Here is a 21107-nt window from a genome sequence, read left to right on the forward strand (position 1 = left end):
TAGCTGTTGAGCACTTGACGGGTAGCTAATACAACTGAGAAACTGAAGTATTGTTTTACTTAATTTTGATTAACTTAAATTTAAGTCGCCTCATGTGTCTAGTTCCAACACAGAAATAATCAAGCTCCATGAAAAACCAGAAAGTGCTCCACACTCAATAAAGAAATAACTAAAAAACAGTCAAAGCCTGGTTGATTTAGTTATCGTATATCAAGGCTGTTAAAATTTTAAGCTGAAAGAAAGCAGTAAAACAATTTTGTACATCCTCTCACATTATCTGTAGCTGGCAGCTCCTCTGCCAAAGATTACTCTAGTAAATGTGCACTTCATTTGCTCTGAGTCTGTAATTGGTTTGCTGTACACATAGGAAAGGGATGAAACATTTAACAAAACTAAGAGTGGTTTGGTTTCAAAATATTAATCCTTCTTTGATTTTTATTTCATGGCATGAAAGCCCCCAGGACAAAAGCTGTTTAGTTGGGGCCACATTCTCTGTTCCTTATTCCGTGTCAGCAAGTCCAAGTGAAAATCTCCTGAGACTTCAAAGGGAGCACTACTTAGGTCACTGCTGGCCATGTGCAGTGTGAAAAGAACTTAGCTCTGTGTAAAAAAAAAATTAAGGAGAAGGAGATTTCAGGGAAGTTACAAAAGTGCAGAGCCAAAGGGCCTGGAGAACGTCGAAGGCTAAAAGGAAGATAACCTTCACACTTGGAGGGAAAAAACCAAAAAAGCAGAACCCAAGAACAGGATACATTCCAAAGAAACTATTATGGGGATGGATTATCTCCAGGCTCCTCCCACCAAACAGCACCTTCTAGAGTCACTTGCCCCTCTGGTACCACCATCCAATTACAAACAATGACGCTTGAAAAACAAATATGAACAGCTGATGGTGCCAGGGTTGCTGAAAGCAGACCTTCCCATGTGGCACAAACAATCAAAAAAGGAGAAAGGAAAAGAAAAAGGATGCAAATTAAACAAAGTAAAGATAAGCATTATAAAAACACTTTCTGCAGAAAATAAAAGAGAACATATTCATCAGAAAATAATTCACCATGATTGAGGGCTTTGCTTACCCCTTTTTGGAGCGCCACCCCCCCCCCCCCCCCGCCTCAGTGGGACTGCTGGGAGTTTCTGCAGCAGAAAAACAAAAGAGAAAAGGGATTTCTAACTTCTGGTTCAAACACAAGTGAGTCGAGCTGCCCTGGCATAGACAATAAGCTTATGCAAAACCCAAAAGTTTATGAAGTCCCTCAATAAAATATTGGTTAATCTAGATTCCAATACCTTCTTCCCTTTGAATTTGCTCAGAAGAAGAAAAAGTCAGTAGCCTGGGGTAAAGGAAGAAGAGAATTTTTGTTTTTGTTCGTTTAATATTAACAAATCAAAACCATGAAATAACAATTCTATGGCTCCTGGACCCTCTTGGGTGTGTTTTTGTCTTTAGTGCTGATTCCCACCTTGCTAGGTCAAATTTTTTTTTCCTTTTTTACTGTGCTTTAAGTGAAAGTTTACAGTTCAAGTCAGTTTCTCATACAAAAACGTATGCACACATTTTTATATGACTCTAGTTGCTCTCCCTGTAATGTGACAGCATACTCCTCCTCTCCATCCTGTATTTCCCATGTCCATTCAGCTATCTCCTGTCCCCCTCTGCCTTCTCATCTCTCCTCTGAACAGGAGCTTCCCACAAAGTCTCATGTGTCTATTTGAGCCAAGATGAGCTCTCCTCACCAGTATCATTTTATGTCTTATAGTCCAGTCTAATCTTTGTCTAACGAGTTGGCTTCTGGAATGGTTTTAGTTTTGGGCTAATAGAGAGTCTGGGGGCCATGTCTTCTCGGGTCCCTTCAGGCTCAGTCAGACCATTAAGTCTGGTCTTTTCACTAGAATTTGAGATCTGCATCCCACTTTTCTCCTGCTCTATTAGGGACTCTCTGTCGTGCTTCCTGTCAGGACAGTCATTGGTGGTAGCCAGGTACCATTTAGTTCTTCTGGTCTCAGGCTGATGTAGTCTCTGGTTTATGTAGCACTTTTGTCTCTTGGGCTCATATTTTCCTTGTGTCTTTGGCGTTCTTCATCCTCCTTTGCTCCAGGTGGATTGAGACCCATTGATGGCCGCTTACTAGCTTTCAAGACCCCAGACACCACTCACCAAAGTGGGATGCAGAACGTTTTCTTAATAAACTTTGTTATGCCAATTGACCTAGATGTCCTCTGAAAGCATGGTCCCCAGACCCCTGCCCCTACTACTCTGTCCCTCAAAGTGTTTGGTTGCATTCAGGAAACTTCTTAGCTTTTGGTTTAGCCCAGTTGTGCTGACATCCCCTGTATTGTGTGTTGTCCTTCCCTTCACCGAAGACAATTCTTGTCTACTATCTAGTTAGTAAATATCCCTCTCCCTCCCTCCCCACCCTTGTAACCATCAAGGAATGTTTTCTTCTCAAACAGAAATTTTTTTCCTGCATTTGATGTGAACACGACAGTGGTGAAAAATGCTGAGTCTGGCATCCCTGGGTGTCCACAGATCTGTTCCTTTAAATCAAGGCATAGACTTTGTGATGGACCCTCACGTGAAAAAACTCATGGATGTAGACACACAGTCTCTTTGATGAAGGTTCAAATGTCTGGGATTTCATGACCAAACATTCAATTCACTGAATAAAAAAATCTTTTGGATCTAAGATTCTGGGGCCTGTTTCAAATTCAGGCCTGTTTGTAACTCTAAGCTGTTTATCTTCTGACTTTGTCTTTTGTGTCTCTCTTGCCCCTGGTTCTAACAAGATTTTCCTATCAAAATAAAAGCGTTTGAGTTTTTCCAAATAGATGAGAGATGTTTTCTGACTTTTAGGTTCTATGTTTTTTTTTTACCATTTATGGCTGAATGGGCACAAACTGCCAAAGACTAAAAGCCAGCTGATTTACGGAGTCGATCATTAAAGAATATATACTTATATTCGGGAGTCGGAAGTCTCCACATGGATAATAACAGAAAAGCTTCCAAATTTAGCTACCATCGTGATCAAACTGACTGTTCCATTGTGCTTCTATACATTTCCCATATTTAGCAATTCACGCATGTGGCTAAGAATTATGAGATTACCTTTTCCTTTCAAACTTTCTGGTACAAAGGTAGGCATCCTAGGCTCTGGAATGAAAAAGGGCTATTCCAGTCTTATGTTCTAAAAGAAAATTACCTCTCTAGAATGAAGCTAGTGGGTCAAAGTGACTGGACATTTCTCTCTATTTCCTCATTATCCTCGGAAATCAGCTCAGACCTGATGGTACAATTCAAGCATCTCCACATCAACACTAAAAAGCTTTGTTCTTCATGACTGATTTTTTAAAGTCATAATTCTTAATTTTAATTTATTCATGAATGATGAGAACCACCTCTCAGGTCTTCACCAACAAGCACAGGGAAGGGAGAAGTATGGTCCCACTGCTGGAGTCATTCCTTCCAACTCTGGTTATTTACCCAGATAGCAAGCACCCATTACTTCACCTTATCTGGGAAGTCCTGGCCACATGACACCTGGGCTTCTGAGTCAAATAAGCCCATCAGGATCTAGTACAGGAGGGGAGTCTCATACTACCTGGATTTTTGCCAGTAATTCCAAATTAGTTTAAAATCAGCATTTATTCAGCGATCTCTCATAGATGTTATTTTGTCCATGTACATTTTCTACACTATTATTTTACAAAGTAGACTTTATAGGGACTTAAACCATAATATAAATATGATTTTCTAAGTGTAACTACAGTCAGACAAAATAGTCTGCTTTCTACTTATTCTGCCAGGTTTTCATTGCTTTATGTGACATTCGGCATGAAGTCATGTCATACTCAAAGCTAAGCTTTGAGTTCCAGAATTCAGAAACTTTTAATCATGATTTTATCTTACCTTGCACATTCATTTATTACATTGCATCTACAATGAATCTGTGCACATCAGAGATCCTTCCCTCTGCACTCACTCAATTTATAAAGCATGTTTATAGCAATAAGATTTTCATGCATCTTTTCTATTAAAAAAATCAAAATGTTTTATGAACTTAAAATAGATAAGCTACAAGAAGGGCAAAAATTTTAACAACCCTTCTGAATGAGGAAAATATTTTCAAAACTTTTGTATCACCTCCAGAGCTAACAGGACTATGATGTGCAGAAATCTGTTGATAGTTTCACCAGGAGCATTCCTTCTATTGAAAGTCAAAGTTTGTGAAGATACAGCCCTGACGTAAATGTTGCAACCTTATTGTCAGCAATGCTTGATTCTGAGCAGTGGCTATTAGAATGGCACAAGTAACTGCATATATACATATAAATGTGCATACGTACTCTAAAATTATTATTACTTTCGAAAATATACACACACACACACCCCACCACATCTCCATTCTCCCCGCCCTTGCTTGGCTTTTTTGGGCATACTGCTGTATCCTGCTGAGTTGAAGCAGGAAACCCGAGTATATATTATTAAATAAGGATAGCTGAGTGGCTTGCTTAAGGTTAAGCAGTGGTGAAATTAAGAAACCATTCAGGAGTCCTGTTTCCCAGTCTCCTATTCTCATTATAAATATTATTTTCTGTTTTATAGTCAACATGCATTTTCAAGGCTATTCTTAGATATTTTGGTTTAATCAAAGTTTCATAGGACATGAAGGAGAGATAAAACACAAGCAATCCTTTCTTATTGAATTAATTTCATTTTTGTCTTTTGCACTGCCAGCTATCAAGGCTGTCGAATAAACTGGTTTTGATTCATAAATAATAGTTCCATTATATCTACTGTGCCACTCGTCAGAGTACCTGAAATTTTAATTCACTTGTTCAGCTAAATTTCATCCTCAGTTCATGGCCATAAAATTCTTTATTGACAAACTTTCAAACCAACTTTGACTCTGAGGTATCTAGTCAACATTTTTCTTCTGTGTGGATATTAGTTTATTGAATAAGTGGCATCTGTTTTCCTCCACATCACTAGCAGAGTAGGTATTTCCTTTTGACAGCTTAGCAGGATTTATGGGTTTGCATGCTCTGAAGAAAAACACTACTAAGCAAAAAATTCCAATTCATTACCTCTTTCTACTTAATTAAGTTCATACCCACGGCACACTGGAGGTGAACCCTGAAACGGCCGTGACAGCAGCAGAGCAGCAAGCTATATTATCTTTGGAAGACAGAGAGGATTCTAATTATCCTGACCTCATTTTTCCGTCTATGATATTCATAAATGTTCCTCCCATTTTGCTCCCCTTTAGACTTAGAACTGTCTAGAAAGCAAGTACAGATTCCTTGTCTGCAGTCACCAGCCCATTCACGCAGCTCTAGTAACAGTGAAGTTGAGCAATGCCCCAGTGTTACTCTCGGACCTTCCAGAACACACACACCTTTCATCACAGGGTCTTCCCAGGGATGCATCTGGAGGAGGCAACTGGAAGCTGGCTGGAAGGCAAGCAGTGGGTCTCACTAAGCAAACACCCCGGGAGCAGTAGGGGTCAGACTTTACCTGTCGGGGTTCTGAGTACACACGTGCATCTGTAAGAGGATCCGCTGTGTGAAAGTCTTAAAGCACTGGCCACATTTCCAAAGATGCCAGTCACTGAACTCTGAGTGGAGCTGGCTTGTGGAAGTCGGGCTTGCAAGAACTCGCTGGTTTTTCACGTTGATTTGGTTAAATCCTGATTCGATGGGCCCAGACTTATCCAGGAGAGAGAAGTTCCTGCTGCACGGAGTCTGCGGGAAAACGACGGAGCGCTGCTGCGTGGCCGGGGACAGTTTGCTGCCCTTGTTGAAGGACTGCAGGGAGTCTTGTCTGCACATGGCTTCCATGACCGTTGAAGGGACATTTACTAGGAGAACAGCAATATTTTTAGAAGATCAGTTTTACTAGCCCTTAAAGTAAGAAAAATAACATGCATTTAAAAAAAAATTCCTTTAAGTCAACATTTTTAAAACTTGTTTTTCTGGACTCACAATTAACGTAATAACACACAGCTTGATGATTATTATCACAAATTAATATGTCAATCAATGCCTATCTATTTGGCATTAGGATTGATCTGACATGATCTTTGCCTTCACGGAGTTCACCTAAGACCTGAGACATATAAGACTCCATAATGAGGCTCCACATTGCACCTTGGGTCTGATGGGCACTCAGATGGAGGCACAGTAATGGGGTAGTAAGCAGGGAGGGTTTCCCCAGAAGGTAGCCTTGAGCAGCACAGAAAAGGTGAGTTCAACTTGGCTACATGAAGGATTTAGGCCTTCCACCAGACCTTGCCAGCACACAACAGGTATTCAAGGAAAGCTGGCTGCAGAAATGAAGGGAACAATATGAAAGACAACTGGAGACAGGAATAGTCTGGCATGCTGAGGGAATAACAGGGAGACAGGCTGACCCAGCAGGGGAGAGGTTCTTGACACTGTGGGAATAAGAAGAGTATAGGGGTGGGCAGGCCTTAAAAAAAAAAAAAAAGCTTTAAAAGTCCAAAAACATAAACTGATAAAAAGACTTTAGTCCTAGGAAACAGACATAGCCTGTTCCTGAGCAAAGGACTAGCATGAAAGAAGAATCTGTGCAGAGCGGGCCAGAATGAGGTATGTCTTAGAAGCAGGGTGCACAGTGGATGAGGTAAGTGTGGGAACCTACAAGGTACGGTGCTTGCAACTCAGGCTTAGTTTTGAACCCTGACTCTGTCTTTTATTAGCTGAGTGATTAGTCAAGTTATTAATCTCTGTGTACCTCAGTTTTCTCACCTGTAAAATGGGGACAGTGGTAGTAATAATTACAAAAATAAAGCAGCATGGCCTAGTGGTTGAGATGTCTTAGATTTTACCCAGCTCCACTATTTATTAGTCTTGCTACTTCAGGGAATTATGGAACATATCTATACTTGACACCGTCCTTGGTAAAATGTAAAATGATGGCTCTAAGGATTAAATGAGATAATGCATAGATAACATTTAGCAAAGAGCTTGGCCCATGGTTGACACAAAATAGATGTTGACCTCCATGACCCCTGGTTTCCTTATCTTTAAATCCCTTTTCTGAGATTTAAATGAGGTGACAAAATGCTCATTATAGGGCCTACATGAGCAGTAGCCACCATTTCCATAATAGGACAGGAGACTGGAATGGAGGGAAATGGACCTAAACTGGGTTGATGGCAGTGGAGAAGGAACTAGAAGCATGAAACAATTTTGATAAGGAAAATCGAATATACTTGAAAACTGATTTTCTTCTTCTAAAGTTGTTATTGGATTAATAATATTATCAAGTGTTCACTGGTTATCCATAGGTCCAGGGATGATTAAAACCCAATACACTTAAAAATTACTGTTCTTTTAAAAAGTTAACCACTGTGTCAGGAAAATGTATTTATTGCTCATTTCAAGGGTTAGAGAATTTAAAAGTTACAGAGCGGTCAAGAGAAGGAAATTTGAGACCAAAAAATTTTTTAAAGGATGATTGGCAAAAAGACTGGTGACCTAAGAAACAAAATGAGGCTGTTCGTCAGTGGTTCACGGCCACACGGAGGGATGAACTGGGAGCTCTCCTCCTGCCCTGCTACAGACCACTGTGAAGATTCTTACGGAGTGTGAAGACACAAGTGTCCTCAACTGTGAAAAGGGAATGGTACAGGAACACGACTCCAGGGTGCACTGTGCTTGAGTGGACCGGTAGATGCCATGTGTGGGGGCACAGGAGGGTTAAGTTCCTGCCATTACTGGTATTAGCTGGGCAATCCTAGACAAGTTATTCAGTCTGTGTGCCTCAGTTTTCCCATCTGTAAAATGGGGACAGTGGTAGTCATAAAAATAAGTATGGCCTAGTGGCAACATGGCATACCACCACTACAGTATGCTCTTCTTCTCAGAAAGCATTGGGTACAAATAATCACATGTATTAAATGGATCCAATAAAAAGAAAGGCTGTGCCCACAGGGCACTGTCAGCCTGGCACATCCTGTCTTTGGAAGGAAAAACAAAGCATGCGAATCAGTCCTGGAAGGAGCCTAGAGATGTTTAATCAGCAGTTCTTAACCCTGACTGCACGATAGACTCACTGGGGAGAATTTTTTCTTAAAAATTAAAGAATTTCTCAATAAGGCCTGGGCATCTGCATTTTAAAAGTTCCCCAAGTCCTTCTAATGTGCAATCAGGGTTGAGAACCACTGATCTAATCCAGCCCTCTCTTCCTACAGATGAAAAAAGCTAAGGCCCAAAGAGGTCCAGGAACTTGTCCAGGGTCACACATTCAAGCAAGGACAGAGCCAGGCTAGACACTATAGCTTTCTGACTTCTAGGGCAGTGTTTTCTGACCATGCTCCTGTGAATCTACCCATCAGTTGTATTTCAAAAAGAACATGGACATTTTACAGCTAGCTAGTAGAGTTTGTATATATATAGTCTACTCTGTCCTATAGGGTCGATATGAATCGGAATTGACTCAGTGGCAACAGGTTTTATATATGCATATGTGTGTGTGTGCTTGTGTGTATGTATATATATGTAAGAGCCCTGGTGGTAAAGCAGTTAAGAGCTCAGGCTGCTAACCAAAAAAGGTCAGCAGTTTGAATCTACCAGCCACTCCTTGGAAGCCCTATGGGGCAGTTCTACACTGTCCTATAGGGTGGCTATAAGTCAGAATCGACTTGATGGCACACAACAACAACATATATATATATGTATATGCATATACGCTTAGGTATAGTTGTTGTTAGGTGCTGTCAAGTAGGTTCCAACTCAGCAACCCTATAGGACAGAGTAGAACTGCCCCATAGGATTTCCAAAGCTGTAAATCTGTATGGAAGCAGACTGCCACATTTTTCTCTCACGGAGCAGCTGGTAGGTTCAAATCGCTGACCTTCTGGTTAGCAGTGCTTTAACCACTATGCCGTCAGGGCTTATATCTATATACACACACACATACATATAAATAACATACACAAACATGTATACATGTTACATTTACATACAAGTTATACATATGTATATGTACATGGAGTCCCTGAGTGGTGTGAACAGTTAACTCATTCAGTTGCTAACTGAAAGGCTGGAGGTTCAAGTCCACCCAGAGATGAAACGGAAAAGAAGGCCTGGCAATCTACTTCTGAAAAATCAGCCACTGAATACCCTGTGTGGATTCTGCTATGTTCTACTCTGACACACATATGGTCTCCATGAATCGGAGTTGACTCAGTAGCAACTGGATGTACATATACATATATACACGTTCACATATATGTTTTATATGTTTATATTTTATTTATAAATATGTACAATTTTGACTTCTGGGGCATAAGTGTATAATCAATATGGAATTTGTGAACATTTACTATTATTTTTTTTAATTGAACTTTGGATGAAGGACTACAGAACAAACTAGTTTCTCATCAAACAGTGTGAACATTTTTTAGACTTTCAAAAAATATTTTATTTCACACCAATTTTAGTTTTTTAAATAGGTAATGAAAGATAAGGAGGAAGGCTTTACCATATTTTGGCACTTTTTAAATAAAAAAATAAAAACAGCAGCATTGTCAGAGCTCAAGGTAGAACTCTGTTTAGCCCTTTGTAACTAATTCGAAGAGGCAAAGCACAGGAAAACCTACAAACTTTCAGGTGACACTAAGCTCTTGTGGTTGGGAAATGCTGGACAAACAGGAAGGAATGCACTGGAGAATGAAGATGTCATCCACATGCATGAGAAAGAGCAAAACTGGCCAGAGCTTCACCGCTGAGAAGAGGATTAAAATGCACTTGAGAGGAAAATAACTATACTAAGTATAGGTTCTAGATTCTACTTTCTCCCTTATGCTCCTGGAAAGTAATCTAGTAAATGAATTTTTTAAAATTGCTAAGGTCACATTACCTTGATATCAAACAAAAGAATTTGGGCCAACGATTTTTTTGTAAGTTTAATGATCACTGTCAAAATGATAATAAAGAAAAAAAATACAAATATGCATAATAATTCAGGATACATGGGATCTGGGTTAATGATAATGACAACAATAATATTTAGGCAATGAGAATGGGGATGGTTAGAATAAAATTAGTTTTATTACTTTCCTCTCTGAGACACCACACAACAAATACATCTTCCAGCTATGGGCAGCAACATCTGCACTCTAGATTCTACTTTTGCCATGATCCTTTATTATACTTGTGAATAAATTCAATCCTACCAAATCCTATCATTTAGGGAGAAGAAAAAATGAGAATAGGATTAGATTTTTCTTACAAAAGTAACCATTTTGATCTTCAAATGACCCTGCAGAACTTCTACAGGGTTCTAGAGGTCTAAAAGGTAAAACTTTTCAAAGCAGGACTTAAAAGAAACGAAAGATTATTCTTCTTAAGTATCAGCCTCATTGGCCATGACAATCAAAACTATTAACAAAGGGGGTCAGAAGCTGGCCAAATGGACACGAAAATATAGAGTGGAAAGGAGGAGTGTGCTGTCTCATTAGGAGGAGAGCAACTGGGAGTATATAGCAAGGTGTGTATAAATTTTTGTATGAGAGACTGACTTGATTTGTAAACTTTCACTTAAACCACACACACACACACAAAAAAAATACTAACAAAACTCAGGAAATGACCAGAGTGGGGATAAGGAATGAAACAGAAAACACTATATTGTCCCAACTCAAGAGAGACAATACAGACAGCTTCAAAAGGCCCAGAGATGGCTAACTAAAAATGTTTAAAAAGACCAAGTGTTTTCTACGTGAAGAGACATTTTGAACTAGTAAAATCTCTTTGTGTAAAGACAAAGATTAAAGGGAAGGGATAAATTCTCAAAGCCTTGAGCTCATCAAATCCTGGACAATTAAAACATTGACAGAGGCAAACTCAGCATCAACAAAACTAAATGCTATTTTAACTCCTCTGGCCATTCATTCAGTTCTCAAATACTTACTGAGCATCTATTACATGCCTGACCCTGTTCTAGGTGCTGTGGGTACAAGGTTAACAAGAAAGACAGTCCCTGCCCTCATGCCACTTAAACTCTAGTAGTGGGAGAGACGGATATTGAACATGTTTTTACAGAAAAGATTGACTCAGTTTCATTAAAATATAAAATTCCACTAATTTTAGATGAAGTTTAATTTTAGATAAAGTCACACCATTGTAACTGTGTCACCAGTCACTGTAAGACATCTGCCAATTTCAGAAAAATTAAAACGTGAAAAATATTCTCCTTGCGTATCTCACGTGGCACTACAACGTCTTGGGTATTGTAGTTGCATGTTTGACTTCTAGATCCAATTCCTTGAGCACAAGGACCGAGTTTTTGTATCCCACCACAATGCTTCCCATAGGGTCTTGCATACTGATGTTCAGTACCCTTGTAGGACTGAGCTATGCTATAATCTCCTCAAACAACACATGTATAAAGCTTAAAGTATGGCCTTCTTTACCCTGGGACTGGTTTCTCATGGTTGGTGGGATGGTAGGGGTGAGGGGCGCTTTACAGAGGTGCCCCTTTTTATTTTGTGCCTTTAAAATCAAATGGAAAAGGCAGGCCTCATCGAGGCTGGGTTTACTCCGGTGCAGCAACTCCTGTGAAGCCATCAAGTTTCACATTCTGCTACCTCAGCTTCATATGCTGAGACAGAAAAAGCAGCAGGAAGACTTGTTTAACATTTATTCCCAGGTTTTTTTTTAATTTCCTCTGAAATGAATATGAATACACCATGGTCTTTACACTCTGCAGGAGCTAATCCCCCACTGGAAGCTTTGGGGAATCTCATTCCTTCTTGCGGATGCAATCTGTCGACACAGGCGCTCCTTCAGGTTCTTTTGAAAGGCCCACAGTGGACGGAGTGGCTCTCTTTGGAGCTCTATTACATTTATAACTATGATTTTTTTTAAAGAAAATAACATAGGAATTGCTTCCAGAACCCAAACGCCTGTGAAACGCTGTCTTCTCTTTGAGTCAAGGCGGCTTTCAATGGCTTGTCCAGGGAGCGAGTGGGCAGACGGCCTCACAGCCGCTGACGGAGGGGGGCAGCGGCTGAAGCCTGAACCCGCTGCCTGCACACACGCTCAATAGGAAATGTGTACTTTCAATGTTGAAAGAACCACGGGAAGAAACTTATATTTTTATAAATGAAAGTGCTTAATAAGTATTTTTCACCAAGCACAATCATATTCTCCTTGAAAATCTTGGTCTGTGTATCAATTTCATTAACAAAGAAAAATTTGGCTGAAATATTTAATTCCTTCCAATAATGGCAGTAAAAATTCTGAATAATTAGTGATGACTGCACAACATGATGAATGTAATTAACGTCACTCAATGTACATATAAAAGTGACTGAAATGGTTTGTTACATGTATTTCGTGACAATAAAAAAAAATTTTAATTCTCAATATTTATCCAGTGAGCTTTGTTTACTGTGTGCATAGCACTATAAGGAAGCTCTGTGGAGGCATTTTATCAAATAAGTCTTTGATCTCCAGAAGCTTTTTTTTTTAAGGTAACTGAAGCCGCCCTGCTGGCGCAGTGGTTAAGCACTCAGCTGCTAACCAAAAGGCTGGTGGTTTGAACCCACCAGCTGCTCCATGGGAGAAAAAGGTGGCAGTCTGCTCCCATAAAGATTAACTGTTGCCATGGAGTCAATTCCAAACCGGAGCATATAGGACAGAGTAGATCTGCCCTATAAGGTTTCCAAGGAGCGGTTGGTGGATTCACACTGCTGACCTTTTGTTTAGCAGCTAAATCATTTAACCACTGCACCATCAGGGTTCCTGCCTTGGAAACCCTACGGGGCAGGTCTACTCAGTCCTATAAGGTCCCTATGAGTCAGAATTGAATTTTTATTTCATGGCAAGCTCAGTGGAATAAAAATATTCTTAGAAGTGCGAATCTGGTTGAAATGATTTAAATCGTTCAGGGCTGTGGAAGGCTATCTGTTAAATTATCTGCCCAGGCCCTTTCACACATTTGTGCTTTTAAATCACACAAGAGTATTTTCTCAGCACAGAATAAGGAACCCTCATTAGAAAGCATCTCCAGGTCTCTTGGTGAATCATATGGAATGAGAATCCGTCTTAGAGTTAGAGTCACCATCATATATCTCCCCCACACTATCTGATGAAGCTTTCTGCTGCTTTCTTGGGTGGCCAGTCACATGGCAGATGCATGGACTTTGGGACAGGAACGGAAATAAAATTCCAGTAATACCTTAGGGGAAGGACAGATTGTCACTGTTGAGCATTTTAGTCAATGACTTAATTCCCTTTCAGCTTCCCTCAACCCTTACTTAGAGCTCTGTACTGAACGCAAAAGAGTTGCTTACTTTTCCTATTGAATGCACAATACTTCAAAAGCCTCTTGTGGCTTTGTGAATTTTCTTCCAAGGATTTCAGGTGCTAAATGATATGATATATACTCTGGTAGAGCTTATTCAATATTCCGATCAGAAACCTCAAGAATAGGTTGGACTATAAGGGAAAAGAAGGACTGAAAAGAAAACCATATGTTGTTTCAAGAAACTGCGTTTTTAAATGGCACCATGACACCGAACCTGAAGACCAAATGGTGCACTCTTTAACCAATTGTCAGGTGGCTGTGAACAGCACATAGGCCCCCAAATCTTGCACTCCACCCTTCAACCCCTCCTGCCCATGTATTAGCATGAGGTGGAACTGTGCTGTAGATGTGTGACTTCTCCTCCGAGGATCCATGTCCAGGGTAAGAAATACACTCCCTAAGTGACCATTCCTCAGTTTCCATTTCAGACTCATAATTCAGTAAATGGTCATTCCAACCTTCCAGTTCCTCAGACCAAAAGCCTTGGAGTTATCCTTGACTCCTCTCTTTCCCTCTCACTCAACATTCAACATGTCAGCAAATGCAGTTGACTTTACTTTCAAAAATATATCCAGAATCCAACAACTTCTCACCACATCTACCACTTCCACACTGATCCAAACCACTATCACCTCTCCCCTGGATTCCTGCAAGAGGCTCTAACTGGATTCCCTGTTCCACCTTCACCCCTTAATCGCTAGTCTCCACTCAGGAGCCGGAGAAATCCTCTTAAAACTTCAGTCAGATCATGTCACTTTTCTCTTCAAAACCCTGCAACAGCCCACCTCCCCCCTGTTACACAGAGTAAAAGCCAGGGTCCTTACAGTGGCTCCTAGGGCCTGAAGAGATCCTATGCCCCCTCATCTCTGAGTTAACTCCTCTCACCTCACTCACTTTCCTCACCCACACCAGCCTTGGTGATGTTCTTGCAACACACCAGGAACATTCTCATCTTGAGGCCTTTACACTTTTAGTCCGGCTGCATGGGACACACTTCTCCCAAATAACCACATGGCTTGCTACGTCACCTCCTTCAAGACTCTGCACAAATGTTACCCTCTAATGTCACCTACCCCGATCACTCTCTAAAACTGCAACTCCCAACTTCTGGCACTTCTTAGCCACCTTCTGTGTTTTATTATCTCTACCACACTCATCACCATCTGACAAGCTACTTATTTGTTTAATCTGTCTCCTTCCACCAGAATTTAATGAGGGCAGGGATTTTTGTCTGTTTTATCCACTATTGTATTTGCAGCACCTAGCAAAGACATTGCCACATAGTAGATGCTCAAAAATATTTGAGCAATGAATGAATATTTGGGCTATGTGCTATTTACATTAGAACTTTAGGTGCCATATATTTACTCCAGACATACCACAACAACTTCAACATACACACAACAACTTCTTCAGAGTCTATAGCAAGTTATATTAAAGGAGAAAACAGAGGATCTTATAGCACTTCTGAAATCCTTCTGGATCAGATTCCACACTTTAGCAGATGAGGTCATGCTAAGGTTCCAATGTACAGAAAGGCCCATGTCAGCAAATCAGTGGGGCTGATATGGATGCTTTTCTACGCGTGAATCTAGATTTACTTTCAGGGGTATGTGGTGGGTGGGGTGGGGCATGGAGTCATTCTGGGCAAGACAGAGCATCCTGGTTTCCATCTCCATATCTGCCTCTAGCACTGACCGCACGCGTATGTCCAACACTGAGATTTTCTCCTAGGAAAACAGACATTCCTTCAAACAGGGGTATCACTGCAGGACAGAAACTTTCCAATGGAAACTTGGGAAGTAAAAGGAACGTACTATATGTCCAAAGATTCATTTTTTTAATTTGAGATTGGTTTGGGGTTAGGGTAAGATAAAAAAGGAAAGTTGATAGTATTAGGCATTTTGAGGATTTTTTTTTTTTTAAAGAGATAAGATGGAAAGAAATATCTGATCATCAGCATTTTGATGGGTAATAATATGAGAATTTTTTAATGGAGTTATGTGTGTTTGTGAGAACGTAAGTGGAGAAGCAAAATAACACTTTTTTTCAGAATGAAGCTCTTGCTCTTTCTGTTCCCTCTTCTATAACATAACACCAAATTATCAGCCCATGGGTTAGTCCGTTTGGTGACAAAATAACACCATTGAAACCAGTGTTTCTCACTGAAGCACATGAAAATTATCTAATTCTGTTCCAAATACTGCAAGTCATTTTATAATATTTCATAAAGAATTGAAAACAAAAAATATAAAGTGGAAGTTGCTGCAAGTTTGCCTTTGCCTCAACATTATTTTTTGAAGGTAATGGTTGCCATAGGAGAAAACTACGTGGTTCTTTCTAGACAGAGAGGTTTAGAAAAACACAAAATCCTCAGTCATATGTCTATGATTTTTACTACCATTTTTCACTGCAGTAACTACTTAGGACGTAGTACACCAATCGACTGGAGGAAGTGTTAACCTTGATGGTATCGTTTTCTCATTGTTTCCTTTTTGGTTTGTTTGCTCATTGTTTCATTTTTGCTTACAGTGTGCCTCCAAGAAGTCTGTACATCCCTTCAGAGCACAAGTTATATCTTATGCTGCTCTCGTAACCCCCTCAGGTGTTGAGCATAGAACCAGACATAGTGTGTAGGTTCTCAGTAATATCAGCGGAAGTAGCTTTGCTGGTAGAGATTGTTTAAAACTATGGCAAAAGGAAAAATGCTACTGTTATTGTGAGTGCGCCAAGAAATTGTGAACAGATGAAAAAGGATCGGTCTGTACAGATTAAGACGCCCTGTTAAAGAGGCAGAAGACATACAGGAAAAAGAAAAGGATGGAACAGACTTGTGCACGTTTGCGTCATGTACCGTAGTGAACCACGTTTCCAGAGTCTCAAGAAAACACTCTTAACAAGGTAGCTATGAAACAGGTATTTCGAGATGTGAATTCAGAGCTAAAATAAATTCTTACAGTTTTCATCCTGGGCAATGCATTGTAAAGGGATCCCAAAGAAAGACGTATAGCTGTCATTGTACCACACCAGAAGCTCGGTACCCCTGGGAATATCTATACAGGCTCGGTAGAATATATTCGACCTATTCAAAACAAAAGAAAACCCGGCTTAGTAATAGATAGGACTCATGCGCCCCCATCCACATTTTTATTGCCCCGGAAAAATTCTGCCCAGCTCCACCTAAACGGTTTCTGTTTATAATAAATCTGCACCCACCTTATTGTCTCCAACAACCAATTAGAGCCTGTAACCCAGTATGATAAACAGCCCAGGGTTTATTTCCACAGTATCCCTCCATAGAACTTCTTAACTCAAGAGAGAGTTATTTGGCCCAAGAGAAAGCAGATGCCAAGAGTTCATTAAAAAAAAAAAAAAAATCCATCTCACTCTAATGAGAAAATTCTCTCTTGGCAAATGACAGACCCTGGTAGCCCAATGCCATATATAAATAATATATTATTTCTTATTTGAAGGAAAGGCATTAATGCATTCTTGCAAGTTGGCATTGGGGTTTTCCAAATTTGTAATAAAATAAAGCACCTCTGTGATATAAAGCCTGAGAGAAATAAAAATCCTCTCCAATGCCTTTCTTCTAAAGTTTGATACAAGAGAAGAGAAAACCCCTCTTATGTGAAATGGATGGAAATTCAATAAACACAAGAGGAGCACTTTACTCTGGCTGAAAGATTACACTCTGAAATGATACAGCGGAGGTAACAAGAAATAAACATTTTATAACAGCTTCCGTACTGTAAAGAAAAATCTACAGACCAAAAAAAAAAAATGAGGAGCCTGTGACTGGTTTTTTCAATGAGGAATTGCTACAAGTATTAGCCTTTTTTTTTTTTTTATTAGCCTTAAGTTCAAGATAAAAGTGTTTAGGGTTGGTGGGCCTTAAATTTAGCCTTTCTGTAAGGAATTGGCTGTAGCAGGGCAATTTGTTTCTTGTATAACACTGCAGACATAAGGCGAATCCTTTGCCACATTTTTCATGGCAGTGAGATATGCACTTGTCAACATATTTTGTCACCATAAAGTGGCTCTTGGCAATAGGATCATAAAGATCGATAAAAAAAAAAAAAAAAAGAGCAGATTCTCAATATTTTACTTGCAGCTGCAAAAATTTCATTTATCTTGTTATTTTCCTTACTTGCTGCCATTCTGTCTCACGAGGGCACTGCTAGCTAAGCAGAATGTTTTTCCCAACATTCTATGAATATCTGACAAAAACTCCAGCCAGTTGTCCAGCCCTCGCTTACCCTTCCTCCCTCCACATTTCCAAGAGCTGTGCATTTTATTAATTCTTTCCACTGCTACATAAAAAAATCAAAATTGGAGCCGGGCTATAAATCACTGGCATCTCCTAACTTGAGAAAAATTGAGTCTACTTTGTACTTCACCCTTGTAACATTTCATCTCTCGGCTTGGCTTCCCTTAATATAAACACAGCGCCCAGCAAATGAATGTGCTAAAACCAAATTACACACTTTGCCGCTGAAAGAGCGGAACTGTTTTTGAGCAATGGGTGGTCTTCTGAGGCACAGAGTAGGCCGAAAGGGGGAAAAAAATGTGTAAGCGTACACCGTTTCTTACAAGCAGGCAGAGCTTCCAAAACTCGCAGAAATCTCTGCATGTTGAAGCACATCAAAGGGATTTTTCCCTTTTCAGATAATATTTCCTTTGCTGACATGTATTTAGTATTGTGGTTGGATGACTCATAAAGATAGCTTCATGGCGTCCCAACGCAGTTGAAGCAGAACACATGCCAACAAACATTATTGTCAGCCTCAAAATAAAAACAAAACGTTCAGCTAAGGGTCAATCAATCAAGGGTGCTTTGAAGAAAATTCCATTTAGATATTACAAATCATAACAGAATGAATTTAAACCAGCTGACTTTTTGTGAAGAGGACATTCATGTACAATAAAAATTAGGCTGGCTCTTCAGGGTCCAACTTTTCTATTTTCTTACTCTTGGACGTGGTCACTGGTGATGGATGCCAGTTTTCTAAATTGTGTTTTTGTAGTTCACTTTATAAAGGTTTGAAGTAATCGAAAACAGATCAGCAGAAAAGAACTCGAAGTTTAAGCGCTATCATGAAAGAGGAGTTGTAAAAGCCACTTAATATTGACAGATATGTAATGGCTGACTCATGCCTACCTTTCTCTTAGGGTTTTCTTGTTTTTCCGAATCCAGAATTTGCCTGGAGTGTTCCCTGAGCACTCATTACAAAAGAAGAACCAGCCAAACTATCTCTCCTTGAATGGACAAGCACAATCTTTACTTATTTTCTAGCTCAGAGCTTTATAAAAACTTCAAGACCGAAATGCAGCTGCAGCAAAGGTGAATAAGGCCCGAACCCAGCAGCATAACTAAATACCGTCTTATACTATTACATTTAAACCATTATTTTAATGAAATGAAAGTGCAGAGGAAACCAAGGCTGTGAATCACAAGCTGCTCAGATATGTTACTTTTGAATCGGAGCCTTTGGATAGCAAGCCAGATTTGTACAGCTTTTAACCTATAAGGGGGAGAACTTTTTTTTTTTTAAGCTTGAGTTTTAAAAACCAAAAAAAGGAAAGGAAAATAAATAGCCATAGGCGAGATTCCAAGTGGCCGAGCACAGGGCCTTCTGCTTTGATGTGTCTGTGGTCCCTAATAAAGCTAAACAGTTGCTTCTTATTCTAAAGGGAACACGGCTGTTTATAACTGAGGTCATATATTTATACGGCACATGTTTTCGAGGGATTTTGAAAAAAAGAAGGCTCAGTGGTAGGGCTTTTTTTTTTCCCCCCTATTTGATTTGTTTGTGCCCTCTCATCTCCACTCTACCCTTCTCTGGCTGTAAGTGAAAATGTTTGACCAACAGGTGCATCGAGCAGATGTGGCTTAGCACATTAGAGCTCATCTTGCTTCTCAGCTCCCGAGAGGCCTCTGTACCTGACTCTGACAAACAGGGGTAGCTCCACCATGTCTTTGTTACCCTTTGTCCAACCACCTCAGGAAACTGGGAGCTTCTTTGTGGTCTGGAACCACCTCATCACCTGAAATATATCCTGAATTGTTAAAGGGCCAAACCTAAATGCTCTGGCACCTTCTGGGAGAGCAGGAGAGGTGGGCCATCTTGGGAAGGTTAAGAGCTCTTGTGTCCCATGCCTCTATGCAAATGAAGCTGTTCCCACTGGGAGACAACCTGAAGGTGCCTGAATGCAAGGGACCGCAGGCTGAATCTCTGAACTTCTCCTTGATCTGTGTGTACACATCTGCTGAAGGGAAACACTCCAAATTAGTGGGTGTGCCAGGCTCATTCAGACCACAGTGGCACCATGATATTGTAGTAACTTTACCATGTGCGCCGAGTGAAAGAGGCCTTCTGCTAGCACCCTTATTTATTCCTGAATTCTCGAGAAGTTACAGTCGCAAGGAGGTTTCAGAAATCTAGCAAAAAAAAAAAAAAAAGGTTTTTTTTTGCCAGTCCTTTTAGAGTTCTGCAGGATTTTTTTCAAAACTAGCAGCAAGCCTGAATTCGTATATGCAAGCCAAAGGGCTCCAGCTGTGTAAGTGTAAATCAAGATATACTTTACCTGTACTGAACTACTGTTAGATTCTGTTCTCCGCAGTGCCTTGCACATCGGATATACCTCATCCAGCTCGACTTACTAGGTTCCCCACCATCAATAAAGTGCTGTAGTGTCCCATCTTGGTCATATATCTAGAGAAGAGGTCAGAAGGTCAAGTAGTTAGAACGAATCATCAGCAATCATTCTCCCTGCTTCCCTTGGTGTCTTTACGTGTCGGCTGCAGAAATTTATTGCCCTTAACGTTTGTCAGTGCTTATCGATGCTTGTGGAAACTCAACTGGAATAACAAGAAAATATTTTTTGGTGATGCAAGTTGATCGTGTTTTTCTTATCGAGCCAATCTTTCCTGCACTAAACACATTCGTGGTATCTCAAGGATGTGACCATGTTTCCCAAAGAATATTTAACCTATTTTGACAGGCTAGTCTTAAGTAATGAGCTGCTGGATAAACAAAGCAAGCTGAAAGGAGAGGCCCCATTGACATTGTTGGAACTTCCACATAAGAGTCCCCCAGGCTCAAACACATGGCTGTTTGACAGCATTCTGGAGGCAGTCAACGTCTGTTCAACAAGCCAGGTGACACTATGAAGCTGTAAAGAACTGGTGATACAAACTCTGATTAGGATAAAATAAATGGACTCTCACCTCACAGAAGATGTAGGGCTTCAGCTGTCAGGACCTGAAACTATTAGGAGAGGAGTCATCAAAAAAGAGAGACCCTCGAAAAGGGGAGGAAAAAAAGTAGCTGTTTCTTATGGATTCTAAATTTCTTAACTGAAGTTGTTCTAATAATTATAGTCTTAGATGGACTCAAGCAGATTTTCTTTCGAGATAGCATTCAAGAACATGAAATCAGTTTCTAATCTGGCAAAACAACTAGCTAGCCAAACAAACGTGGAATCAGTGCTAGCAGCAAAGGAAACAGCTTCCCCTTCTGGAAGCCAGTTCAGATCCAGGACACTTCTGGGGATGTGGTAGCTAGAGGAGCAGGAGATGTGGGGTACACATCTGCAGCAATTCTAGAAGTCATCCTCAGTCTTGGGGGCATCCAGGATGTAAGGGGCAGTTAAAAGTGTCTCTTAGGAGGACAATTCTCAGAAGGACCATGGTGCAACTGGATCTTTTCAATTAAAATCAGCAATGGGGCACTTCCTCTAAAGCATCCTGAAAAATAATATGTCTCTC

General features: G+C 40.2%; 1 protein-coding gene across 3 annotated transcripts in view; it reads right to left on the reverse strand.

Moving 5' to 3' along the window:
* The window catches only part of PRDM6 (PR/SET domain 6), a 142077-nt gene that overhangs the window by 40588 nt on the left and 80382 nt on the right, over positions 1–21107 (reverse strand). For all 3 annotated transcript variants that reach the window (XM_049873565.1, XM_049873564.1, XM_049873563.1), the window contains 3 exons: positions 19925–20052; positions 16294–16418; positions 5513–5855 (listed from right to left, as the gene is read on the reverse strand). In XM_049873565.1, the coding sequence (XP_049729522.1) occupies positions 5513–5855; positions 16294–16418; positions 19925–20052 (596 nt within the window). The remainder of the gene's footprint in view (positions 1–5512; positions 5856–16293; positions 16419–19924; positions 20053–21107) is intronic.

The sequence above is a fragment of the Elephas maximus genome, chromosome 2 (genome assembly GCF_024166365.1).
Source record: "Elephas maximus indicus isolate mEleMax1 chromosome 2, mEleMax1 primary haplotype, whole genome shotgun sequence".
Classification (NCBI taxonomy): Eukaryota; Metazoa; Chordata; class Mammalia; order Proboscidea; family Elephantidae; genus Elephas; species Elephas maximus.